The sequence below is a fragment of the Hypoxylon trugodes genome (genome assembly GCF_022578975.1).
Source record: "Hypoxylon trugodes strain CBS 135444 unplaced genomic scaffold F4822scaffold_5, whole genome shotgun sequence".
Lineage (NCBI taxonomy): Eukaryota > Fungi > Ascomycota > Sordariomycetes > Xylariales > Hypoxylaceae > Hypoxylon > Hypoxylon trugodes.
In genome coordinates, this window is record NW_026250020.1 from 2,478,050 (window position 1) to 2,505,192 (window position 27,143).

A 27,143-nucleotide genomic window follows, 5' to 3' on the forward strand; every position below is an offset into this window, starting at 1 on the left:
TACGTATTTCTTTTTGGTGAAGCGAGTACGAAATAGACGAAATAGGCTTGACGTAAAGCTGATTTGCCAAGCCGGCTCAGAGTTGCCAGGCTGCTAGGTACCTAGGGTAGGTACCTCCTTCCCTTTCCCCTTCAGGTAGGCCTGCAATTACCTTCGTTTGTGCTGTAGCATCATTGGAAGATGCCCCAAGATCTTGTACAGTTGCAGTTGCCCCGCTCCAATAAACCGTCCTGTCCGTCTCACCTGCTATTATCATATCAAACGAATACAGGGATATGATTGGTCCTCTGTTCAATGTACTTATGCAGGACACTGGACTCAGCAGCGACCTGAGCAAGTAAACTTAACAATAGAGGCAACAAGTGGGAATCAGCACTTGCCTTTCTTCGTACATTCTTCGCATATCATTCCTCTAAGCAGGACTCTTTTTTTCATCTTCTTCGTACTTCGTCACTTCGTCTTATATATCTTGATCTGCTGGCTTGAAGCCTGCACAGCCGCAATTCCCATCATTCCTCTTCTATTTTCTCTTACTTTTTTCTTTATTCACAATTGAAACATCCCCATTCCCGTACCTTTTCACTGTCTTTTCTCATTTAAGTAGGCTACTACTTTCGTTTCTGCCTATTTATCGGATCATTGGACAGGATCGTTTGGCGGTTAGAATCTGGTGTACCTTTCTGCGATGGTCGGCGACAAGAAATAAACTGGAAAAAACGAGATCAGCTCGGCAGTATTCCAGCCCCTCCAAGATTTGAAATCCTACCTAATACCTAACCAACCCTCTCTTACAACGTTGCCGAGCCTCGCTCGCCCCTAGAGTAAACTTGGCATTTGTTGCCCTGTTTCATCTTGGTTCCGCTTCTTCACTCGAATTCTTGGTCTGAGTTTTGAAAATTCGCGATTGCATTGTACATACTATTCTCGCCGACAGTAACGACGACGATACTCTGCTAATCTTCTAATTTTCTAAATTCCTAACTCGAGACACCTGTGGCCGTAACATTCCGAAATCGCATCGTCGCATGGGGTCTTGAGAACGGAATTATCGTCCTCGGAGCAGGACTTCAACCCCAGTCCCAACATGCTCGGCATCTTCAAGGCTACGGCCATAATATTATCGCTATCTACTTTGTCATATTTCTCAGATGCGCACTCGGTCAAAAGAAATCCATTAAATTATATAAGCCGACTAGATAATCCAGTAATTCACACACCCTCTAATCGAGTTCACGCCTATTCCTCATTTGACCTCACGTTCCTCCTCCACAACGAGAAGGACAAAGTCCGAATATCGTTAGAACCAAACCACGATGTACTATCCGACTCGGCGAGCGTCCGGTATCTCGGTCCGGACGGAACCGTAACACGCGAAGAGAAGGTAGAAAGAACGGATCACAGAGTGTTCAAGGGACATGCTTTTGTACAACATGCAGACCATTTGGAATGGATTAATTCGGGCTGGGCGAGAATAACTGTTCACCGAGATGGAGCGAATCCGATATTCGAGGGCACGTTCCGGGTCCATGGAAACCATCACCACATTCAAACCAGTTCCAATTATAGGCAAACACAGCACGAAGATGACCCCAGCGCCGACTTTGCCGAGGATGAATATATGGTTGTTTGGAGGGACTCGGACATACAATCGGATCTATATGACGTCTCTGAATTGAAGCGAGGATTGAATAGTCATTCGTGCTCGTCCGACGAGCTCAATTTCAACAATGAAGATGCGCATCCTGTACACCAGGGCCTCGACCTTCGCGACATGTCAGTAGTGGACGCAAACGGGCTTTTCGGTCGCGATCAGATCGATCCAACGACTGGTGGAAATGGCGCAGGTGTTAACCTTGCTCAGAGCATTGGGTCAACCCAAGGCTGTCCCACTACCCGCAAGGTTGCACTGGTAGGAATTGCTACCGACTGCACTTATACGGCACAGTTCAGCTCTAACAGCGACGTTCGCTCTAACATCATTCAACAAGTCAACTCGGCCTCAGCTCTATACGAGAGTTCATTCAATATTTCATTGGGTATTCAAAATTTAACAATTAGTGAGGCGACTTGTCCGGGAACACCATCGCAAAATGCTCAATGGAATGTTCCATGTAGTAGTAGTGTTACTATCACCGATCGGCTTAATCTATTTTCAGCTTGGAGGGGGCAATTTAACGACACCAATGCATACTGGACATTGCTCAGCACCTGTAACACCGATGCGGCAGTAGGACTAGCATGGCTGGGTCAGCTCTGCTCCCAAGGGTCGGGAACTCAAGCAGATTCGAGTGGAGGAAACGAGACGATCGCAGGGGCTAACGTCGTCGTCCGAACCTCGACTGAATGGCAGGTCTTTGCCCACGAATCTGGCCATACATTCGGCGCTTTTCATGATTGTACATCCGACACATGCTCAGACGGAACATCATCGATGCAGAAATGTTGCCCGCTCAGTACCTCAACCTGCGACGCCGATGGAGGTTTTATTATGAACCCTTCCACGTCTCCGGGTATCACCCGATTTTCGCCATGTACCATTGGTAATATCTGCTCGGCTATGGGTCGCAATAGCGTGAGGTCGACTTGTTTAACCAACAATCAAAATGTTGTCACGATCACGGGAAGTCAATGCGGAAACGGCATCGTGGAAGCGGGAGAGCAGTGTGATTGCGGTGGCGAGAGCGGGTGCGCTAACAACAGCTGCTGTAATCCCAAGACGTGCCAGTTTCAGGATAACGCCGTGTGTGATCCGTCCAATGAGGATTGCTGTACGAGTCAATGCCAGTTCAAGTCATCAGGATCGGTTTGTAGGGCTAGTAGTAGCTCGTGTGATCCCCAAGAGACTTGCAGTGGTACCTCCGGAACGTGCCCTACCGACGTCAAGGCTCCGGATGGTCAATCTTGCGGTACCGATGGCGCCGGCTTGACATGTGCTTCTGGGCAATGTACTTCTCGCGATCTGCAATGTTCGACTCTCGTCGGTTCGATGACCAACAATACCGATACGAAAGCGTGCGATTCGCAGACCTGTCAACTACGCTGTGCCTCATCGCAACTTGGACCTAATGCGTGTTACGATATGCAGCAATACTTCTTGGACGGTACTCCTTGCCAAGGTGGTGGGCACTGCTCCAATGGACAATGCCAAGGTTCAAGTGTAGCCGACCAGGTGGGAAGTTTCTTCCGCGACAACAAAAATATTATCATCCCTGTGGCCGCGTCTGTCGGTGGCCTAATCCTTCTTGCTATTAGCTGCTGTATAATAACATCATGCCGACGCAGGGCTCGGAGAAGAAAGATAGCCAAGACTGTACAGCCCAGCAGTAGTTGGGTGGCCGGAAACGGCGGAGCGTGGGCTGGTAACTCGATGCCGCGCCCACCCCCAGCAGCTCGAGAAATGAACAGCCAAAGGATGCAGCAACAGCCTTGGCAGGACCAACAACAATGGAGGCCCACAATGCGGTACGCGTAATACGACCTCGTGGCCAGAAGAACCTAGGCTGGTAACTGGGAATATGGGAAATTCAAGGCGTTGGGTGAGAGGAAAACTCACCTATAAAGGGCCTTGTAAAGGATATTATTGGATGTCATCATATCATGGTGTTGTGGGCGTTTTTAGCCAAGCATGCATTTGGGTAACGGGATTATGACCTTGGATTATTCATGTCTTTTGATTTTTTGGATAGCATGGGGGCTATATTTTAGGTATATAGCAACCTCCCCTGACTTTATACAACGGAACTAGGAATCATGTGCCATAGGAAGGCGACCAAGCTGGGTTTACTTCCGACTTGAGGTTTAGAAAAAGGAGGAAGGAAACCTGATTAAGTGCATAGAAATAAATATTATTACTGTTCTAAACGACGAACAATTATGATGGAATTGAAGAGCACATCCTATAGGCCCATCAATTCTCCCCTAATAAGGGTTTCATCATTTGAACGCGTTTTTTAGCCCTGACTCCGCAAATAAGAATAATATAATCGGTTTTTTAGGGGATTACGCCGATGAGGTCAGTTCATGATCGACCGACCAACCAACTTACTCCACTGGAAATAGCGAAGTTCTAGCAGAGAACCAGCCTGCCGGGTACCCGTGCGTTCTTTGAGCGCCCAACCCTAAGAATGCGAGATGTAAGCTTGGACCTTACACTTACACGCTCTATTTTCCCGCGACGAGCTTGCCAGCTATACTATAGCGGCGCTCGATAGCAAGAGGAATGAATACACGCGATCGCTTGATAGCTTCTCGTGCGTATTACCCCTATTTTCTTCTCTGCTCTGTTCTTCGCTTTTCTTAGTTTTTTCCCCCCCCCCTCCCCCCCCCCCCTCTCTGAAGCGATTAATTAATTCTCCTCGCACTCTCCATCTCACGAACCGTCTCGAATATCGATTCCATCCCGCGAGCGTACTCCCACCCTTCGACAACCGAGGTGGGGGTGTAAACCGGCGGGATTGACCGAACGGCGTCTATCAAATCGACTAGCCACCGACTAGCAAGTCGACTTTGAAGCCGAACGTAGACGCCGCCTGCCTCCTTTCTCTTCTCGGATCAGCACCGACTCTCATCGTCCTCCCACATCGATAATCCGATAGATCCTCAAACATTCTTCCTAGACCGACCCGGAGTAGATCCGCCAGACATGCGAGAACCACCCGCGCCACCACGGTGAGACTTCTTGCGTGCAGGTGGAGATGGCTCTTCGAAACCGCAGAGCATGCGGGTGTACCGAAGACGCGTAGCTGGTATACTCTGTATAGTATTGTTATAATAGTGATACAAGAAAAATGGAAGAACGGAAAGGGGGTAAAGAAGAATGAGAATACCTCGTTGTCTCGTTGCGCAGCCATCATTAGAAGTTCCGGACTATCTAGTACCTGCGCGGCGATTCGGCGACGCTCTACGACTTCGTGAGGTTCGTCTTTGGTTCTATAGAGAGTGAGAGTTAGTTAAGAGTATAACCGGAGTTTTGTGTCACCCCTCCCAAGTCCGTATACAAGAGTGAGATGGTAGGTAGAAATGGAGTAGAGGGGGTCATAGTGACGGTCTTCGATACGTACCCTCCAGCGCGATATTTCCTAGTATCCTCGCTTGGCCAGTCGCTACTGTCATCCGAAGACACATACGGGTCTTTCCCTCGGGCCTGCCGATCCCGCATCTCGGGCGTGAATACATCCCCCACCGTACCCGCGCCTCCTGGCTGTCCGGCGATGTTCAGGGGCAGTCTAGCGGCGCCGTAGCCGGGAGGAATATGAGTACTCATTTTTGCGTATGCCCCCCTATTATTAGCCCTCGCTCTTTTTTTCCCTTTTCCTTTTTCGTAATAGTAGTAGGTCTTCGAAAGTCACCTATTGGTGGGATATTTTTCGCTTGTTGGTTGCTATGATAAGAAAAGAAATGGATCTTGTTATTTTTATTTTCCGGGTAAGGTAGACCGAAAATACTGCCTTGTTGGTACGCAAGAGGTAATAAAATAATTATATTTTTATCGTTTTAAGGTTTTTTTTTTTGCGCTCTGATGGGGAAAATTTAACGAAGGCATACATAGAGATGCTTTTTCACCCAATAGGGAATTTTGTGTGGGGGGAAAAGGGTCGATATGTGTACGTTGCTCGATCTAGTGTAGCCAGTAGCCAGTAGCCAAGATTATACCGTGACCCCCCGCGTAACAAAAGGGAGAAAAAGGAAAATGTGTAAGGTTCCAAGGTTCCTTCCCGCGGCACGGTACACGGGGTTTTGTGTGGGGGAATCCTTTATGTACTTACGAAGTTCATTTAATGAAATAAAATTCAAACGAATGTGAAGTTATTCATTAGGATAACCGTAACATAAAGAAATGGTACAAGTAAAATAAAGGGAGAATTAGATCTAAAATGAAGTTTTTATTCCTATCATAAATATAATCAGTGTATTGTATAGTCATAGTCATGTATACGTAACTGTTACTGTATATGTAGTATACTCCATCGCGGGGTAACGTAAGTACTTCCCTGGGGAAATCTTAGTATAATTGACTAAGCAATCGGGCGACTTGGATTTGCTTTTTATAATTCCCCATGCTTACAACTAGTTTCCCAAGGCAGTGAATTGTCTTTACTAACTAAGGAAAAGGTAAATAATCTCGACAACTCTCTTCGTCCCCGTCAAAAAAGACCAAGCCATTAGTCTCCAACTCGTCTTACTCGTACTTCATTATGCGCACCAATCGGCACCTAGCGGACGAGATTCCCCCGAATGGGACAACTTCCCGCGCCCGCTCCGGTCCCCGGTGGGACTGGAACCATTGAGGGGGCGGGCACGTAGGAGCTATACAAATATATAGGAGCACGAGATCCGAGTTGAGGGGAAGTATGTTCTTGAGACTTCTTCTAGTTTGGGGTAGAAATTATCATCGATTTCACAATGGCTACCTTCACCAAGATTGTTGGGGATGAGACCCCTCTCATCGAAGTTGATGCTGGGAAGCGCTTGTCTAAGATTGATCCTATGACATATGGAGGATTTACTGAGTAAGAGCTATACCAGCAACTCCCCGTGTCAATAACTGACGGCAATACTAAACAATTAGACATATGGGTCGCTGCATATACGGAGGTATCTATGAACCAGGAAGCCCACACGCCGACGCGAACGGGTTCCGAAAAGACGTCCTAGACGCTCTACGGGAGCTCGATATCCCAGTAATCCGATACCCAGGCGGGAATTTTGTCGCAACATACCATTGGCAAGACGGCATCGGGCCTCGCGACAAGCGTCCCAAGCGACCCGAACTCGCGTGGCTAGGAGTAGAATCGAACCAATTCGGCACCGACGAATTCATGCAATGGCTGGATGTCCTAAGCGAAGGCCTACCGAACGGGCGTAGGGTCGAGCCATACATATGTTTAAACTTCGGCACCGGCACATTAGACGAAGCCCTCGCATGGCTTGAATACTGCAATGGTACACGCGACACATACTACGCGAACCTCCGTCGCGCAAACGGACACCTCGAGCCCTACCGGGTAAAATACTGGGCCCTCGGCAACGAAGTCTGGGGACCATGGCAAGTCGAGCAAACCACCAAAGAAGAATACGCCAGAAAAGCCGTACAATGGGCCAAAGCCCTACGTCTCCTCGACCCCAGCATAACCCTCATCCTCTGCGGTCAAGACGGACAAAGCTCGTGGGACCACCACGTCCTCCGCGAAGCGGTGTCTTCCGTCGACATGCACAGCATCCACGTATACACAGCCTCAAACACACACCTCCAAAACGCAACCGCGCCCCTAGCCGCTGAGCGCGCGATCCGCATCACCGCCTCCCTAATCGAACTCGCGCGCATTGAAAACAACGTACCCCCCAGCAAACCACCGACCAAGATCTGTTTCGACGAGTGGAACGTCTGGGACCCGGAGCGCGCCCCGGGTGACAAAGGCGCAGAAGAACAATATACACTCTCCGACGCCTTAGCCGTCGGGGTGTGGTTAAACGTGTTTGTGCGGCAGAGCCGGTACATCGGGATGGCGAATATAGCACAGACCGTAAACGTAATCAGCCCCTTACTCACGACCAAGCGCGGTGTCGTGCGTCAGGCGACTTGGTGGCCGCTACTACTTTTCTCGAAGTATATGCGTGGATGGACTGTTGCCGCGCATGTTAGAGCTGGAACGTACGATGGGCCTACGCAACCCACTTGGTTACAAGGTGCGTTGTTGCAGGAGAGTGAGGGGGCGCCTTTATTAGATGTGAGCGCAGCGTTGGGAGATGATGGATTTGTCAATCTGGCTGTTGTTAATATTAGCGAAGATGAAGATTTCGCTGTAGATTTGAAGGGTTTAGGTAGCGATGTGGCCGTATACACCGTAGCTGGGGCACAAGTTAGTTCGACAAATACCGAGGATAAGGAGGAAGTGGGCTTATCTGAAGGCCGTTGGGATGGAAAAGGGAAATATACGTTTGCGAAGCATACGTTCACGCTGTTGAGATGGAAATCGTAAACATTTGAACTCAGAGCTTGAAATCTCGATTCGAGTTGGAGTAAACTACTTATATGTACGTGTTTGGGATTTCTTCGGTAGACACAATAAAAAATATCTTAATCTGACATGACTGACACGACTGGCTTGATTTGAGCCGTCTTCTTCTCTTCGCACATAAAAAAAACACAAAAAACTGCGCCGCGCGTCGGAATGCAAATGCGACGATTATACAAATGGGAACATTCCCTAGCTCGGTGTGTGCTATACCCTGGGAAAAGGGGTCAGCTAAAGAGGTGAGTGTAAGCAAGTGAGGTATACGTTTTTAATAGCGCCCCTGGCGCTTCCGTCATAATCAGATACATCTATTCGATACCCAGGAGCAACTCGTAGCGTCGTCGTGTTCATTGGGATGAACTAGCACTGTCGGTGTCCGTGTAAGCTTCGTGATGTCAACCACGGTCATTCGATACACAGCTTAGCGTAAGCTGCAAACTCTTCCATATATTCCATCTTCTCCAGCGTCATTCGTACATCTGAAGCTATTTGGCGCGGGATTAATCCCTCGTTTGCCTTATAATATCTTCAAGTAATCCTTTCGGCATCATAGCCCCGCCAGTGCCCCCAGAAGCGATTTCTTTTTGCTTCCGACAACTGGTCGAGATCATGAGCCGGTATAGCTGTATTAGTAGGCTCTAGTTGCCTTGTAGTCGAGACGGGATGGATCCATCGCGGTGGGTCATATTAAGCGATAAGTGTGCGTAATTCTCATCTCGTCTGTGTGATGAATAGTATTGGTGTTTTAACGGGTTGCTACCTTGCCGATAGATAAGCAGACGAAGCGAAAATGGACCCGATCCCTATTTTAAGTATTTCAATGGGCAATGCAGTTCCACATCATCGAAAGTTGATGATCGCAAGCTTATTTTCAGTTAGCCCTACTTTTGATGGAAACACACAGAAAATTAACTTACTCGGTTGTTGACCCCATAAGCTAGTTTATGGCCTGTAGCATCCCATCCCAAGCAATGTTCATCCTCTTCGTCCGACTCGGCGTTCGCACGTGGACTGAGCCAGCCTGGATGGGGTCCTCGACTCCAACTTGCTCGTGGGATACTGCAGTCGCCAACCTTCCAGATAAGTATCCTCTCGTTAGTAGCTCCAGCTATAAATGCGCCATCGGGAGTGAAAGCAAGTGCAACAATGGCTGGACCCATGGTCATGGAGCATTTGGCTTTACTATCGGGGGCCAAAGCATTCCACACGAAGATAGCTCCGTCCTCACCACCAGAAGCCAAAAGTCGCTCATCGCCGGAAGGTTGTTGTTCCAGAGGTTGCCAGGCTAACTTCGTAACTGCGTCAACATGAGCCTTGATTTCGCGTCGTCGGCCAGATGTATCCCATATCTAATAGTGCACTCGTTAGAAACAATACCCCAACCTTATGTAGTGATGGGCACCTACATCAACATATCCTTTATCTCCGCAAGTAGCTGCTAATGAAGTCCTGGAATCGAACTGGACTTGTGTCAAGATGTCACCATCCCGGGTTTCAAATTTCTTGACTTCTGCGATCTCCCCGTCGGCACACTTGAGAGCAACTAATAGGTCACCACCACATAATAGGAATTCTGACTCGCTTGTCCACGCTACATCCAAAGGTTCGGCATCTAGATCATGTCGCGGGAGGTAATATGTCATCGAATTCGACGTTGGCGCGTGATAAACTGTTATCAAAGCACCCCCATTATCAGGCGCAATGCCTAGAATAGCCGCACCACTAGGGTTCCAGCGCAGTTTGTAGACAGGTGGTTCGGGGACCTCGAAGCGTTGCAAATGAGCGCCCTCGGGGCCCCAGAGATTAATTCGGGCTTTTGAATCCGAATCCGTAGCAATAGCGATCGCGCTCCCATCAGTATTCCACGCCATAGCAGTAATGTTGGCCCTGGGCTGTATATCATCTTCGACCAGAGTATGGAAATTCGGAGCGACGCCATTCACGTGACCATTGGATGCAAGGTCAGTTGTGGCTCCACGAGAAATGTTCCAGATGCGGGCTAGCGCATCGGTTCCAGCAGCCGCCAAGATGGTGGGATCTCGGGGATGCCACTGGCAATGCAGTAGCACAGGGGCGCTTTCGCCATTAATTCTTGCCAATGCCGTGGTTGGCGAAGAGGTAGGTGCATCATCGACACCGAAACCAAGGGGGATAAAGGTGGTTTCTGTGGTTAGTTCTTCGACTTTTTCTACTTGTGTACCCTGTTCGGGTCCGTCAGTTCGGGGAATAGGCGTTGGTGCTTGTTCGCCTTCCTGGGGTGACGGGTAAGCATGATTATCGCCGTGGTGGTTCTGGCCGTCCAGCTCCATTGGTGTTGTGGCTGCATCCACCCCATTTTCGTACCCATTACTCAGTCTTGGTCGCTTAGCTGGGGAGCCATTCAGAAGCGGCGCCTGTTGTTGCCTGTCAATTTGACGCTTTCGGTTATTTTCCGCATCACCACCTCCGGAGGTAGTTGTTGCTGCTGCTGCTGCTACTGTATCTGTTTCTGCATCATCATCCTGGTCCATTTCATCCGCTTGACGTTGTTCTAATAGCTGCTGATGAAGCGGCGGATGTGCAAGTAACGGCCCAAATATCCCTAGTTCGGCCAGTGCCGTTGGCGTAGCCGCGTCACGAGGTACCTGCACAGAAGGAAAATCTGTCAGTGCCCATTTGGCCGGATCCCGGGCAGGATTGGAGAGAGATCAAATTTGCCTTCATCGCAACCCGCGTGTCGGATTCGTGTCTCATCTAATGCACCGACTATGGATGTGAAATTATTTGAATGACATACCTGTTGTTGCTGCAGTTGTTGTTGTGATTGCGCATGTTCCCTTTCTAATGAGCTATACAATAAACCCTTGTTTATCACATTAACTAGCGCATGACTTTTGACATGTTGCGCGAAATCAAGCTGTCGGTGAGGTTCCTTGACGTGCCATTCCTTTTGAAATTTGACCGCTGTCTCTCGATAATCTGCAACGTCCAAGGTTAGTTCAAATGCGGCCGTCCAGACGGCGAATGTCACTGTCACCACCACACATTCATCTCACTACGTAGCTTAAGATGCGTGAAGTGACAAGCGACAGCTAGATTATTTACGTACTTCCTTCTATCAAATACCTGCGATATTCATGTCAATGACCCAGTAGAGAGCGATAACAGCATAAGCAATTATGAGGGTAGCGATGCAAAAATAACACCGGTGGTTTTTTTGGTGGTGCGAGGGAGACCGGGGATACCTAAGTGGGAAAAAAATAACATACCTCCAAATCAAGAAATTGACTCGGTCAGAGTCTAAATACTCCTTCATAATTGCGAACAGCAAGCTACAAAGAGCCGTAGGATCGTGATTGTGCGTATCGATTCGAGCAGTGGCGTTAGCAGGTTCTGGATAAGTGGTATTTTGAGTTGTTGTCTTGAGGATGGTGAAGGAAAGAAGATAATGAGATTTTGCCCGCTGAAGGCCTTGGAACTTGTCCACGGGAAGGGGCCAATGGTAGACCCACTCCACAATCCATCCTAGTACGTCTATGGATAGGTCCATGGGTGGATTAGGTATATACTTTGATATTATGGAGCTATTAAGTACTATACAAACCCTACCTACCATGTCGCTCATCGTAATTGGGGAAGCTACAGCCTGCATCGGTACCTACGGGTACATCACAAATGTACTTACATATACCCAACTTGTATGATCATTTTGAGCATTTCTAGTCGTCGGGCAAAACATTATTTCGTGTATAGGGTGATTTAAGATCCAAGCCAATACCATAAGGCGTCTATAGTGCACATATAGGCGAAAGCTTACATTCAACTATAAACATCCAAACTTCAAACCCACGCGTCTTGTCTGACCATAGGTAGAAAAAGAATGTGCTTGAAAGACACAAGTTGACCGGGAAATCTCTGTCTGAAAGTAGAGGGTCTTAGCTTCGGGGCGGCGTCTTTGATTATGTATGTATATGTAACACTAAATGTGGGTGTATTGTACATCAACATGCCTGCACGCCTACGTCCATACTCAGTACGTCCATCCGTCCACACACATCCAATAATTTGTGTACATGATAATAGGGCTGTTGCTCCGCCGCATTTTTTAGGCTGGGCATCAGTCGACATTGCTTCTTTAAGGACGCATTCAAGTATTCAATTATACACGTGCAGTTCCGTCGGGTTGCATTGACGAATTGCCTTACTGCAGATACCTTTTTGAACCAAAATAGTCAGAATTCTTATCCGATTCAGGTTCGGCATTGTAACCATTTTCGTTTTTCATTGTACAGTGCCTTGGCATCCTTTTTTTTTTTTTTTTTTCTGACCGTGTCTTCATCGATCATGACCCACGCGGTAGGGCGTTTCCTACTGCAGGTGTTCTGGCGGGTAGCAGAACGGATGGGGAGGCTAGACTTCATTCTGTCAGGGAGAAAAAGATTGGGTGAGCCTATGAGATGGTTTTTCTTCGAACAATGGAAACGACAGCGAAACTCCAGACGGTCCCCACAAGTAATGATCAGGGTTCATCAATTTTATTAATCCGTCATCCTGGCTTGGCTTGGCTTGGCTGGGGTACTCCCGGAAATTCGCAATCGAACAGGATCTTAGAAAAACTGAGATCGGGTTGTGCTAAGGGCTAGAAAGGAGAGATAGAATAAATAAATAATTAGTGTAAAATAACATCCTATACAATTACATTATAAGTGGCTTTGACGTATTATATCAGTGGCTGTCTCCGATAGTGAAGATCGTTTCGATATTAAAGGAAGAAAGAAAAAGGAAGTATTCAAGGTACTTAGGCTAGGTAGGTTTTTGAGCAAATGTAGCAGAGTGCATGATCTTGAAAAGGGAGTTGGAATTTACTTGGGTACCTTATGTAGGTAGCCCACCAGAGCTGAGAAGAGGATACGTACCTGACCAGGGAGTCCCGTCCACGCTAACCTTAGGCGAAGAAACAGACGATCTTTTAAGTCGCTGCCATCCGACTAATGAGTCGTTCTTATCCATTTGGGGCTTAGTGCATTGAAAATAGTATTATGCCTCGCCGGCATCACCAACAATCCCTAAACATGCAACCACGCTAAAATTAAAGATGGGTGAAAGGCGCATCTAATGTACTTTGCTACCTGCATCTCCAAAGTCTTTTCTTTCTTCCCCCATGCGCGTAGCCGATTATTATGAGACCCGACAACCCAAACACCTAGGTACTTAAACTTAATAATTAAATTGAGTGCCTTTGTAGTTTTCATGGATCGGCTTTGCTTTATCGCAATAAATAAAAAAACCACTCATATAAATAACCAGGTACCTAAGTAATGCCTGTAAGCAGCAAGATGTACACGTGAAATGTATCGAAACCATTTCTAACCCTGATCCCCTGCGAGAAATTTCGTGGTGCTAGGGGTCAGAACTAAGCCATTTTAGGTCATGGACACGGACAACCCTCATACTCCGTTCGGTAAAGGCGGAGGCGGATAGACGGATGAGCATTTACCTTATGGACAAATATCATGTCTAATATAGGTAGGCCGTAAGTTTATATAGGAGTATAGGCATCTTAATAGCCACGAGTGCCTTGTTCTTATCTGATAAAAACCCACGATTTTTAAGTTGATCAAGTGATATGTGTCCAGTGTAGATGCAACAATGAATGGTATATGTACCTAGGTAGATAGAAGCGGCACACCCGTAAAGGTTAAATTTGAAGGTTTCCCCCATTTAAAGTAAAGCACGGTGCAGGCAAGGTACCGAGTGGCGCATATGGAGCTTGGCTACGATTAAACATTAAAGGCTGAAGCTCTGGTTACTAAGCTGTGGCTGACGGAAGGGGAAATAAGCACAGGCCACATAAGCCAGGCTACCAAAAGTTAATCTCATGAGCTGATGTGCGCTTCGACGCGATCCCGAAAATCCGACAACTTCTCAAATTCTGCTCGACGCCCAAAGCCTCAAAATCCAACTGCCACAATGCCTCCTCGACTAAATATCCCGCCGGTTACCCGGGTTGTGCTTGTGGTCCTCCTTCTTCAGTCCGTCTTAAGCGCTGCTGTGCGCTATCGTCAGTGGTCCGCACATTCGGAGATCGTTGTCGAATGGCTTACCCTGATACCACAATTATCACTATTTTATCCATGGACCTTTTTAACGGCTACATTGGTCGAGAATAATATATTCACCTTGGCTATTGCCGGCCTCACTCTTTACCATGGGGGCAAGTATCTGGAACGAGCCTGGTCCTCCAGGGAATTCGCAAAGTTCCTTCTTGTGGCATCCCTGATACCCAATACCTTGACCTTTCTAGTTCTCGTCACGCTATTCACTATCACTCGAAATGAAGATTGGACGTAAGTTATGGCTTTTAAAATCTTTGAGTGACCATATATATACAAGGGATTATACTAATCATACAAAAATTTAGGTTGATGACTATTGCCGGCACGATACCACTCCAGATTTCATTCCTCGTTGCTTTTAGCCAACTTGTTCCTGCCCATACCGTTACTCTCTTCCGAGGTGTCCTCTCCTTACGGGTACCTCGGTTCCCTCTACTTTACATTGGTCTCGTTGCGATACTCGCACTGACACCATTGCTCACGAGCGCGTCTCTACTCCTAGCCTTATTCGGTCTCCTGTCGAGTTGGACCTACTTACGTTTCTACAAGACCGTTTTCCCAGACCTCGATTCTTCGCAGCCAACTTCGATGCGTGGTGATGCAAGTGAGACGTTTGCTTTTGCTGAATTTTTCCCCGGGCCTGTCAAGCCGTTTGTAGCACCAATTACGGAGCAAATTTTCAACTTGTTGGTAGCGATAAGAATTTGCACTCCTTTTTCGCAAGCCGATATCTCTGCTGCTGCACAGGGAAGTAGCTTCATACAGCGAACCGGCCACGGAGGTGTTAGGGCCGAGGCAGAGAGACGACGAGCTCTGGCTTTGAAAGTACTGGACCAACGACTACATGCTGCAACCGCAGGACCTAGCGGCTCTTCGCGAACTCAACCACAGCCTCCTAACCAGCCTTCCGGCCCAACAATACACACGCAACCGCAGGCGAATAGTCAGGCCGCGATGACAACACAACCAAACACGGTGTTGGGGGAAACAAATTATAACCCCGAACAAGACCATATTGAAAAGGAAGACTCTTGAACTTGGATGTTGAGCTTTGAGTGAGGAGGCAGTGGCTGTATCCATTATTTTGGCTTCGAAATATCTTTGTCTTGTGTCTGAATACGTTTGTATTTCTACCATGGGAGCACTCGCGCGTTCGGAGTCGGCATTAGAGGATGAGCCATTTGGGTCTTGGGTTTAGCGGGTGGTGTATTCTCGATCACGCAATACCGAAACTCTCGCTGTGCTAGGTTGCAAGCAGCAGCGGATAGGTGACCGTCCAAGCTCCATCTTACCGGGCTCTACGCAAGACGTGACCTCAGTGAATTAAGATGGGCTTAGCGTACGTCCTATATCAGTCTTTAAAATGCATATAATGCCATCAGTGCTTAGCGCTTGGATAATAATACGACATGAACTCATATGATACCATCCACGTGTTTACGGAGGCTTGTCATTTTAAACTTCGTTAAACTTAAACTCGGGCATCTTGTTTATATAAGGTGAGTTGAATTGATATTCTCACGCGGTTTGCTCGGACATATCGGTAGCCTCTTGCATTTATAAGTAACGATTAGTAAAGTTAAGACAGGAGACACTTAGTTCATCTAGAACGTTTGAGGTTGACATCTTCAGATACAGATTCAGATCCGGAATACGGAATACGGAAAGACTATTAAAGCTTAATTTATACCTACCATAATTACGGGGCATAGACATTATTGTGGAGTTTTCGAGAAGGATGATGTTTTGTAGATCCATATGTATAGGCTTTCAATTAAGTGCATCTGAACTTTATGTCTATACGTATGTGCTTTCCTACTATGTACATACACTCAAGGACGTCAAACAACTAGACTTTAAGCTTCTCTTGTTAGGACAAAGTCAATTGTCCTAGCCTCGTAGCCCATCATAAAGGGCGGGAAAAAGGAGGAATGGTGGCGTTGCAATTGTGGCTTGTATACATCATTATGCCATACCTAAATTGAATCCATGTGGTACGACGTACATCAGTTTGGGGAAACCTGGAACAGGCACGGACTGTCTCATCATTAACCAGTTTCTTCCACCGCATCTAAAATACCTAGTACGACAGCTTGTCCACGTATCGAGTTCAGTTCCACGGCCCCTATTCCCGATACGTCGAAACATCGACCATCCATTTCTCTCCAATACATGTGACTTATCCTACCTAACCTGTGCATACCTTGTTACTATGTACTATACCATGTACTAGGCTGCCAGGTGCACGTCGGCAAATCTCGTGCTTTCGGAAGCAACCTGTTCTCAGGAAGAAAAAGAAAAAAGAAAAAAGCTTACACACTTGTCCTCCAAAACGTTTCGTTCCAAGCGAATGAATCCCTGTGTGCCTTAAATCCTATTCTTTCCATCGTTAATCTACCAGTGGGTAACTCAGCTCGCTGTGCCCCTGGTGCTACATGGGATAGCCCTCTCTCCCGGTCACCTTGCCCTACCTACCTAGGTATCTCCCAACGGGTTTGCCAAAAACTGGATGGATTTGTGTTGAGTTTCATTCCTACCTCGTCGCTTTTTTCCTACAAACAAACGAATGCTACGAACCAACATTATTACCTACTGATGGTTCATTCTCTATTGTTCGCGGAGAAAGACTAACTTGGGTTTTGCCCATCGGCCCGTCGGTGAGTGCTGCGGTTTGGTCAGATGTTGGCTGGCTGACCGATTGAATAGTCTATACAGGTTGCGGCATCAAGTTACGGGAATACGAGCGCCGAAAGCGCTAGAAATTTTTGCTTCTTTTATGTGTGCTGCAAAATGTCCAGTTATCCCACGCCTTAATTGAATGAGCGTGTGAGTAAATGAGCAAGCATGTAATGAAGACCAGGTATAGTAAAACAATCTGACGAGGCTCATCGAGGCAGTGAAGTCGAAATACCGTGGTGCATACACAATCCGCTCGCATTTTCCATGTCCATTGTTTTTGGTTTGCTCTTTTGCCTTCAACTGCTCGGCCCATCTTGGCCACCTCCCTCATCGTCAACTCATCAGCGATGAAAAGCGCTTGCATACATATATGTAATGTATGAACACTTGGGCTGGGAACCTACATATCTATCTATTTGGTACGTAAGTACTTAGGTAACTCGCATCCATCACTACCATACTACACACCATCCATCATCGTCATTACTACTAGACCGCCGGGGTCCGATGCAGGCAGGACGGCAGCTCCACTCACATGGATGTGATCTGTGTGGCACATACCGCTGGGGATTTGGCTAATGATAGCCACGTACCAACAGCTGCATATGCGTGAGATGTGTACAGCAGACATACATAAGCTAGTGCCTCGTACCTTTGTATAGTTGCACCGGCTACGAGGTCCCTCGACCGCCACCCCTTTTCCCCGTTTGTCCCTCCAGTATTTTTTTTCTCTTTTAATTATTATCATTGTTATTATGAACCTAACCCAACTTGTCCTATTTGACCTGCCTTTCCTTGCCTCTCCTTTTCCTGGGGCGCTTCGAACTATCCTACCCACTCATCTATGTATATTTGTATATACACCCATGTTGCGGTTCTTCTTCGCGCTATATACACTCCTTCCGCCACCCCTTATGCCGGGCAATCACATATTGCATGCGTGCTGCGTGCAGTTGCGGGAGAAAAAAGCTTCCCTTGGACTGCCTGATGATGACGACGATCACACATTTAGCGATCAGCCAACCGGCCATCTTCCAAATGATCAATCAATCTAAGTAGATTATCGAAAGCGACGCACTAAACATCCCGACTCATGAACCTTTCGTATGAATAATACATTGAATAGTTCTTACTAACCCCACATCCCCCTGCTCCCGTCTCGACCTGACTTTTAGGGACTAGATTAGGTAGGGAATACACATACCACCACATCGTACGCATATGTGTACTAGGATGTGTACGTACTTCCCAAAATGTGTATGTAAGGATATACTCAGGTACATTGATGATGACGATGATTTCATGGCGGACGATCTTGAAACATCATCTTGATAGGATCGACTGCCGTTCCTACTATGTATTATATATTATGTAGGCCTGTATGTATGTATGTACATAAGCGCCTATATTTGTGCGTGCATACATATCGTGTAGTAAGAGGTATATAATACGGAGCCCGCAGCGACAAAACAGTCGACGAGAGGAAAAGCCCCGAAGTGATGAAACCGTTCAGGTAAGTAAAGTATCCATTGAAGCAAAGCCGTAGGATTTCTTGGAAGGACACCAGGTATTACTAGTGTAGGTACTGCGTAAATAAGAAATAAGCCCCAAGCGTTCAGAGGTTCAGAGGGCTCGCGGTAAGATTCCAGCCCCTTCTTAACATGACACGTGGGCTTTCTATAAATGTGTTAGCGCCAACATCAACATTACCTCAACGGGAATGATCACTCAGCTATTTATTGTCTCGTTCAAGCTTCCCCCCCCCCCAAATCTAAAGAATTGGTGCCACATCGCCGGTGTTTCTTCACCCTCGATCTTCGGGAGATGACGAGATTGGTCGCTTGGCTATTTCCACCATAATCTCCCTGCTGACACAACCCAGCTAGCCCACAAATAGCCTTACATAGCAAGTAGGTAAGTACCAAGGTATTACACTAAAACTCCTGCCTGGTCTTCTCAGTGTGTGTGTTGTGACGAGAGTCGCATTGTCAGATTGTGATAGATATTGTCAGGCGTTACCCATATAAGCTGGTTAATATTCTGCGTATGATTTTTACTTCTTTCCTCTCTGGTTGGCCTCGCCGAATTGTGTAAAAGTCCTTCCCCCCCTTTTCAGCAACGGGATGATCTAGACAAGCTTCTGCATGATTTGCAGCGACGAAAACCCGGCAATGGCGAGTTACCTGAATTGTGACGACCCACCATTTCGACTTAACCAATACTATTAAATAAACTACACTACCCGGCGACAGACTTAGGAAACGGGCGCGAACACGAATCATGGGTAATAATCGCTGTCGAACATCTTCTGAACTAAATACTTAAATACCTCGGGACCTACTTTTTTATACACTACCTTTAGCTACATTAGTATTTTTCTATTTTATCCACAGTTTATTTAACCCGGGTTTAATTCATACCCCATCTTAAATAGCATTAGATATAGAAAATAATTGTTGATGCTAAGATCGCACTATCGTACAGTCAAGTGCGTCGTTGTTGTGTCCTGTACGTTTGACAAGTGTCAAGCCGGGAAGGTTGGAAATTCGCCAGAACAGCTAGAATTATTGACATCCATTCTAACTTTGTTGGGCAGTTTGTTCCTGTACGTCAAGCCTCACGATGTAAAGTGTTTTTTTTTTTTTTGAAGGGAGGGAGGGATGGAGCGAGGATAAATACTCCGATACAAGCTGGAGATAAGCGTTCCTCGAAAATTATTAAATTGCTATCCTTGGGGTTCCTTTACGTATGCTACGTAGTAGGTTGTACAGGTTGTATTAAAAAGAGGGTAAGAGGCAGAGAGGGTGTGGGTGTGTAGCTTCGAATGCCAAGACCTGCAGGATGACCCACATCCACACCCCCTCCCCTGCCTTCCAAGCAAGGCCAAGCGGCAAGGTAAGAGCGAATCCGTCCGAGCCGCCATGACCGGTGATTGACCCAAATTTGTACGTGTTTCGGAACTTTGGCCGCACCTCGGTCTAAGTCCTGGGAAAGTACCTCCCGGTTCCTTTTCCTTAATTCCTTACAGGAACCGTCACTAAAGAGTTCGGTTTCAATCAAGGTTAGCGAAGTACCTTGTACTAACGCGGGACCTAGCCGCAACCCGTTTTTTTATTTTTCTTTCCCAAGGCACATTTTAGATTCCCGTTGTCTAAAATGACACAAAGCCTGTTCTTACTAGACTGGCGGTATTAGACTAAAGTTTGCGAAAAATAAAAAGGATATTTAGAGTACCACGAGCCGGAATGGTGACGCAGCTCGGGGGACGAGCTAAACACAAAACGAAGGAAACATTTCGTTCTCTTCGGCAACGAGGCGACGACAATTAGTTAACAATTATTGCTAATTAGTTAGTATTACATTTAAGCCTAGTATTAATTGATATGTCTATTGCATTTATTTCCACATCTACACACTTTATTTCTTCTTCTACCTAAATCATCTGTCAGTAGAATGACGAGATTGATAGTTAACATCCTATGACCCCCACACAACACCGTAAAAACACACCTACATCCATTTTGTATCCGTATATATCATCCGATATGTCTGAGAAGTCCTCATACTAGCATGGTCATAGGAATAATTGGGATAAAATAAAGAGTTTGTTCATATTAAATAAGTATATGTATGAATAAATGAAGAAAGTGGAAGCAACTAAAAAAGGGTCCATCCAGGAACCTAAATGGTACTGGGAACTTATGGGGCTAGACTAAGAGAGAGCCCCACATTGCATGCACGTCTTAAAAACCCAGAGTACATATACTTGTAGGCTACCTGCGTCTGGGCGTGGTGCAGGTCTAGGAACTCTCTCCCGCGCCCCACATAAACTCCCATGCTCCTTCTATCTGCTATCCATGGGTTAGGGTAGCTGAGAATTGCGAAATCCTCGTTGGGCCTCCTCCCAACTCTACTCTTCTTCTCTTCCCGTCCAGCCTCTCCACCGCTTATTCTCCCCTCCCATATTCGGCGTCAGGCAATTCGCGGTCAAGATAGAGCCTCAACATCGCCTCTTCATTCTCCAAACCTAACCCCAAACTTATTCCTCGTCGCCTTCGATCCCGCTTATTTTAGTCGCATCCGATACGCATTGTTGTTGCTTGGTACTAGCGGCAACTCTTTAAGCGCTGTGTTGTCCGCGAGCCATCATCATCACAATCACCATCCATTGTCTTTCCAACTTGCGACCATCGGGTATTTCTAACGACCGTGGTTTATTGTCGGATTCTGACACATCGCCGCGCAATTCTTAAAACCATATTTTTCCCGACCGGTCTTTTTTCTTTTATTAGGCCTCTCACTTAATTTCTATTTTTTTTTTTTTTCCCTTTTTCATGCACGCGCCTCTCATATAATTTCTTCGCCGCGAATTCACCGCACTATAGAGCTCCGACTCTACTTCGATAAGGATTGAAATTCTACAAGACAGCATCCTTAACGTCCTATTCGAGTCAAACGAGCTTCATGGCGAATCATCACCCTTCGCCACAAATGGCGATGCAAATGCAGCACCACGGTCCGCCGGTTCCTCCCCCTCCTCCCCCGGGTCCAGCTCAAGGGGCACAATGGAGGACACCGTCGCAGCATATTGTCGCCGTAAACGAGGCTCTTTGGATGCAAATTGGTGAGTAGATCTTTACGGGGTTGTTACTTTCGGTGTAGTCAATTGACAATTTCTCGCAGGCAGTTTCTCTGAACTCCTTGGCAATTTGGACGATGCCATGGGCGCTTACGAGCGTGCGCTATTAGCGAACCCAACCTCGATTCCAGCCATGAACGCAATTAGTTTAATCCTTCGAACTCGCGAAGATTTCCATAAGGCGGTAGAGTATTTACAAGCTATACTCAAGATAGACGCCACCCAAGGTGAAGTTTGGGGCAGTCTGGGTATGTTCAACCCGCGCATTATAATCTCACGCAACCGCAGAATTAACATAATTCTTTAGGCCACTGTTACCTCATGATGGATGACTTGCAGCAAGCATACGCTGCTTATCAATCAGCCCTAGTCAATCTCCCAAATCCAAAAGTATTTTAAAATCTCCCATAGGCCTCTTTTAACATATGCCCAACTAACACATAGCAGGAGCCCAAACTTTGGTATGGCATAGGCATTCTCTACGATCGGTATGGATCTCTTGATCACGCCGAGGAAGCCTTTTCGCAAGTTATGCAGATGCAACCGGATTTTGAAAAGGCCAACGAAATCTACTTCCGACTCGGTATAATTTACAAACAACAATCAAAATATGGCCCAAGCTTAGAGGTATGACTCGATGAATGAACGCCCACCTGTTTTCTATGACTTGTCTAATTTGTCTCAGTGCTTTAAATACATTGTCAGCTCACCTCCGCCACCCTTGACCGAGGAAGATATTTGGTTTCAAATCGGACACGTGCACGAGCAACAAAAGGATGTAAGTTTTGATATTACCGGATATACATAATTTCTACTGCTAACTATTACGCAGTATGACAGCGCTAAAGCCGCTTACATGCGAGTACTTGAACGTGACCCAAATCACGCAAAGGTTTTGCAACAGCTTGGTTGGCTTCATCACCAACAGAGCAGTAGCTTCCAGACTCAAGAGCGCGCAATTGAGTACCTGGAAAAATCCGTTGCCGCAGGTAGGTGATTCTCGTTAAATTCAAAGTTGACAAGATTCGTATGTTTCTGACACACGTGGCAGACAACAATGATGCCCAAAGCTGGTATCTCCTTGGTCGATGTTACATGTCACAACAGAAGTATCCCAAGGCTTATGAAGCATATCAACAAGCTGTGTACCGCGACGGACGGAATCCTACATTTTGGTGCTCCATTGGTGTACTTTATTACCAGATCAATCAGTATCGAGATGCCTTAGATGCGTACTCCCGGGCGATACGCCTAAACCCGTACATATCTGAGGTTTGGTATGACCTAGGTACTTTGGTAAGTTGAGTTTGCCACTCTCACAAGTACCACCCCATTAACGAAGTGTCACAGTATGAATCTTGCAATAACCAGATCAACGATGCTTTGGATGCATACCAGAGGGCTGCTGAGTTAGATCCTGCCAACCCTCACATCAAGGCTAGACTTCAACTCTTGCGGGCTGGCCAAACGTCGGGAAATCTCCCGCAAGCCGTCCCCACTGACGTTCACCCCCAATCTTATGGGGCCCAGGGACCGCAAGCACCGCCATGGACCGGTTCCGCACAGATGCAACAACAATCCGGACCTGGAGGCCCTCATAGGCCGCCTCCTGGACCTGCAGCAGCCAATGGATGGGGTCAAAGAACCAGTGATATCAACCCACCTCAGCCGCCTAATCCCTATGACCAACGGGAGCCCTTTCGTGGGCCAGCACCTCCCCTCCCTCGACAGCCCAGTCCCCGGCAGGAGATGAGGCAATACGGAGAAGCCAATCGACCTGGTCCGGCACCAATTCGAAGGGGCCCTTCTCCGGGACCGCCGACTCAGTACGCTCCTCCAGGACCAGCGCAGCAGCCTCCACCGCCTGCGCAGGGTCCCACTCGAGTTAACAATCCTAACTATACACCGGCGCCTGCTTCAAACATGGCTCCTGCTAATGGACCGCCCAATGGTGCTCCACCACCGCATTCTTTGATGTCCTATCGCAATGGATCCCCTCGCTCGGAACCGAGGCCCATTCACGATAACCGAATGCCTTCGCCCAAGTCAGCATATCCTCAGCATCAGCCCGCATTCCCCCATCACCCGGAAGGAGGTATCCCTAGCATGGACACCGCCCCTCACCCAAAAGGGATAATTGGCCCTGATATACACAGGGACCATGATCGACCAGCATCTGTTGCTTCCAAGAGGATGCGGGAATGGGAGGATGAACCTGCTATTAAGAAGCCCGCCAATGAGGAAAATCGGGCTCGGATGGAAGACATTCGTCATCGACGACCGTCAACACCGCCACGGGATCCATATCGCCGTTCCCCGGACGCGCATCGCTTTGAGGAGCAACGACGCATGGATGAACAGCGACGTGTTGATGACCAGAGACGCGCCGAGGAAATGCGTCGTGTCGAGGAGCAAAGGCACCCCAACGAGAGCTACCACCCATCCGATGCTGCACATCATCCCCCGACGCATTCGATACCAAATCACCTACCTCCGATGCAACAAGGCCCACCTCCGCCTATGCAAGGATTACTCCATGACGGACCCCAGCCAAGCCCGGCCCCAAAAGACTACGCCCAAGACGAGCGCCAGAGGCTCGAACACCCCCAGGCTCCGACTCCGTCGCAGATCAACGAACCCGAACGAGCCGCTAGGAAGATGGACGTCGATGACGATTACGATGACAGTGGAGAGGAGGAGAAAAAGGTGACGGTAAACGGTGCCGCGTCAGGACCCAGCTCCGCATCAGGAGATTTAAAGAATACAACACCTACCAGTGCTAGCCTGAACGGAATAATGGGACCTGCCCCGAAGGCAGAGGGAACTGCTTGAACTGGATTTTTTATTTTTTATCTACGAACTCTGAACGCCAATACATACCCATTTCCTATTGCTGTTCAGGATTGTTTCTAAGTCATGTATATCAATTGTCGAGTTGGTGAGCTGCTCCTAGTTAGGTCAGGTGGCAGTCAGCAAGTCTGTCTATCTTTTCAAAAGAACGTTTATTATCTCAACAAACCAGATGTGCCTCAAAATATAATTCCATAAGTGAAAGCGGAAAAGTGCATAGCTTGATGTGTTGCTTGTAGATATCATTACCGCACGATTAATTCATACAATGTATATACCTATGCAAATTCATAAGCAGTCCCGATACAATTAAAGCTACAGATTAAAGTAGCAGATCATTAGATTGGAACAGGGTTCTACACGAAATTCTACAACAGTACATGCATCTGTATCTACATATGTAGGTAGGTGCATGGGTGCAGAGATCTCGACAGCAACAACTCAACCTTGGAAGTCACGTGGACAAAGCTTTAGGGTTCTACAGTGTGGGGTTTCCTTCCCACATTCGGTTATTTGCCAGGTGCTTTCTTTTTTTTTCGTTTTGCAGCCCACAGCTTTGTGCGCTACTGCACCACTGAAAAAAAAAAGTTCAGCTTTTCTCAATCCCTCTCAATTCCTAATATTTTCTTTAATCCTCCCACCCACGACCTTTCGATTGACTTCTTCCTACAACACCAAAGGATCAATCGAAAATGTCGCACCGTAAGTTCGAGGCTCCCCGTCACGGCTCTCTTGCCTTCCTGCCGCGCAAGCGTGCTGCCCGTCATCGCGGCAAGGTAAAGTCGTAAGTAAATCCATTCCTAATCTACATCGCCAAAGCCTCTCCGGCCTCGCGCACCAATTTCACATGAAACTTGATGCTAATGTTCAATTACACCTGACAGCTTCCCTAAGGATGACCCTAAGAAGCCCGTCCACCTCACTGCCGCCTTGGGCTACAAGGCTGGTATGACCACGATCGTTCGTGATCTCGACCGACCCGGCGCGAAGTCGCACAAGAAGGAAATCGTGGAAGCTGTTTCCATTATTGATACTCCACCTGTACGAACAACGCAGCCCGCTTGGCTATGTGCCTATGGCTAACATCTTATCACAGATGATCGTTGTTGGTCTTGTGGGCTACATCGAGACTCCCCGCGGTCTCCGATCTCTCACCACCATCTGGGCCGAGCACTTGAGCGACGAAGTTAAGCGACGATTCTACAAGAACTGGTACAAGAGCAAGAAGAAGGCTTTCACCAAGTACGCTAAGAAGCACTCCGAGAGCAGCGGCTCCTCTATCACTCGCGAGCTCGAGCGCATCAAGAAGTATTGCACCGTCGTCCGTGTCCTCGCCCACACCCAGATCCGAAAGACCCCTTTGAAGCAGAAGAAGGCCCACCTTATGGAAATCCAGGTCAACGGTGGTTCCGTCGCTGACAAGGTCGACTTTGGCCACGGTCTATTCGAGAAGCCCGTCAGCATCGACACCATCTTCGAACAGGATGAGATGATCGACGTCATCGCCGTCACCAAGGGTCACGGTTTCAACGGTGTTACTGCCCGTTGGGGTACCAAGAAGCTCCCGCGTAAGACCCACAAGGGTCTCCGAAAGGTTGCTTGCATCGGTGCCTGGCATCCTTCCCACGTCCAGTGGACCGTTGCCCGTGCTGGTCAGCAGGGTTACCACCACCGTACCTCGGTCAACCACAAGGTTTACCGTATCGGTAAGGGTGACAACGAGTCCAACGCCTCCACTGAGCAGGACGTTACCAAGAAGACCATCACTCCGTAAGTTGAAATTGACGCATAAATGTATCGTATTCATACTAACATATTTATAGTCTGGGTGGCTTCGTCCGATATGGTGAGGTCAACAACGACTTCGTCATGGTCAAGGGTTCCATCCCTGGTGTCAAGAAGCGTGTCATGACGCTGCGCAAGTCTATGTTCACTCACACTTCGCGACGAGCATTAGAGAAGGTGGAGCTGAAATGGATCGACACATCTTCCGAGTTCGGTCACGGTGCTTTCCAGACACCTGCGGAGAAGAAGCAATTCCAGGGTACGCTCAAGAAGGACCTCGTCCAAAGTTCGTAGAGAGCTTTGTGTCTCCTTGTATCACGTCTTCTCGTCTTTGCATCGGTGTTTCTGGGTCCCTTTTACGGCTGCTATGATGGGCATGGTCTAGGATTTGCATTTGAGTCTAAAAGCAGATAATGAACAAATGCATAAAGCAAAAACAGTAAAATATAAACATCTATGACTCTCAGTGATAATCATTGCCCAGTACTTCTAGTAACTATATAGGTACGTAGTAAGAACACCAAATCAAATATAAATTTAGTCACGACGCGTGCGTAGATTGGCCACTTGTAATTGTCCACCCCATTGTATCCTTTTTCAACACAATTCTTACCAACCCCGATATTTACATAGCTGCGAACTCTTTCGTGTTTCACAAGGGCCATTTTGATAGGTGGTAGTGTGACGCAGATTCCATAACTATGAGCGAAAAAAACCAATACGACCATCTATTCAACTTTCTACAAGGGGTTTCTATAGATCATGCCTACCTACTTGTGTTTAATGTTTATTACGAAAGTCAAATCTACCCTATCTGGATTAGAATTTGATTTTACAGTATGGGACGCGCCAACGGTCCTACTTCCCACAGCAGGCTTTACATGTTGACCGTTGTCCCAGTACATATTATAGTGCGTATTGGTACTTGCCCCTATGGTAAAAGATGAGGTAGAGTTTCGTAAGGTTCTTTTCACATAATCTAGATGCCTAAGCTTCAGTCTAGTGAACGGTGTTTGAAGCTATCGTGGTTTGATGAGCTGACATTACGCTTTCTTAGGTAGAGGCTGACGTTCTTACTAT

The 27,143-nt window shown here is 47.3% G+C and overlaps 7 protein-coding genes across 7 annotated transcripts; 5 read left to right on the forward strand and 2 right to left on the reverse strand.

Moving 5' to 3' along the window:
- Nucleotides 1–670: 670 nt before the first annotated feature.
- On the forward strand, nt 671–3,830 carry F4822DRAFT_261994 (zinc metalloprotease mde10). The gene has a single exon (XM_051454587.1). The coding sequence runs from the start codon at nt 1,085–1,087 to the stop codon at nt 3,470–3,472; it is 2,388 nt and encodes a 795-aa protein (XP_051314684.1). The 5' UTR covers nt 671–1,084; the 3' UTR covers nt 3,473–3,830.
- A 498-nt stretch (nt 3,831–4,328) lies between these two features.
- On the reverse strand, nt 4,329–5,899 carry F4822DRAFT_404355 (uncharacterized protein). The gene is made up of 3 exons (XM_051458194.1): nt 5,061–5,899; nt 4,827–4,929; nt 4,329–4,752 (listed from the first exon to the last, which is right to left on the reverse strand). The coding sequence occupies exons 1-3, from the start codon at nt 5,261–5,263 to the stop codon at nt 4,600–4,602; spliced, it is 459 nt and encodes a 152-aa protein (XP_051314685.1). The 5' UTR covers nt 5,264–5,899; the 3' UTR covers nt 4,329–4,599.
- A 159-nt stretch (nt 5,900–6,058) lies between these two features.
- Nucleotides 6,059–7,987, forward strand: F4822DRAFT_404358 (glycoside hydrolase family 51 protein). Its single transcript, XM_051458195.1, has 2 exons — nt 6,059–6,509; nt 6,569–7,987. Exons 1-2 carry the CDS (start codon nt 6,403–6,405, stop codon nt 7,977–7,979), a joined length of 1,518 nt encoding a protein of 505 aa, XP_051314686.1. The 5' UTR covers nt 6,059–6,402; the 3' UTR covers nt 7,980–7,987.
- Nucleotides 7,988–8,417: 430 nt separating this feature from the next.
- F4822DRAFT_443683 (WD40 repeat-like protein) lies at nt 8,418–11,544 on the reverse strand (the record flags this gene model as incomplete). Its single annotated transcript, XM_051463136.1, has 6 exons — nt 8,418–8,879; nt 8,933–9,364; nt 9,422–10,639; nt 10,792–10,973; nt 11,104–11,120; nt 11,264–11,544. The coding sequence occupies 6 exons, from the start codon at nt 11,542–11,544 to the stop codon at nt 8,856–8,858; spliced, it is 2,154 nt and encodes a 717-aa protein (XP_051314687.1). The 3' UTR covers nt 8,418–8,855.
- A 2,420-nt stretch (nt 11,545–13,964) lies between these two features.
- On the forward strand, nt 13,965–15,145 carry F4822DRAFT_429530 (DUF1751-domain-containing protein; the record flags this gene model as incomplete). The annotated part of the gene is made up of 2 exons (XM_051461118.1): nt 13,965–14,341; nt 14,416–15,145. 2 exons carry the CDS (start codon nt 13,965–13,967, stop codon nt 15,143–15,145), a joined length of 1,107 nt encoding a protein of 368 aa, XP_051314688.1.
- Nucleotides 15,146–20,616: 5,471 nt separating this feature from the next.
- F4822DRAFT_404370 (TPR-like protein) lies at nt 20,617–24,580 on the forward strand. The gene is made up of 8 exons (XM_051458196.1): nt 20,617–21,413; nt 21,473–21,676; nt 21,736–21,818; nt 21,876–22,055; nt 22,114–22,206; nt 22,261–22,417; nt 22,480–22,724; nt 22,779–24,580. Exons 1-8 carry the CDS (start codon nt 21,254–21,256, stop codon nt 24,258–24,260), a joined length of 2,604 nt encoding a protein of 867 aa, XP_051314689.1. The 5' UTR covers nt 20,617–21,253; the 3' UTR covers nt 24,261–24,580.
- Nucleotides 24,581–24,675: 95 nt separating this feature from the next.
- Nucleotides 24,676–26,599, forward strand: F4822DRAFT_404372 (ribosomal protein L3-domain-containing protein). Its single transcript, XM_051458197.1, has 4 exons — nt 24,676–25,062; nt 25,163–25,319; nt 25,375–26,048; nt 26,102–26,599. Exons 1-4 carry the CDS (start codon nt 24,971–24,973, stop codon nt 26,355–26,357), a joined length of 1,179 nt encoding a protein of 392 aa, XP_051314690.1. The 5' UTR covers nt 24,676–24,970; the 3' UTR covers nt 26,358–26,599.
- The last annotated feature ends 544 nt before the right edge of the window (nt 26,600–27,143 follow it).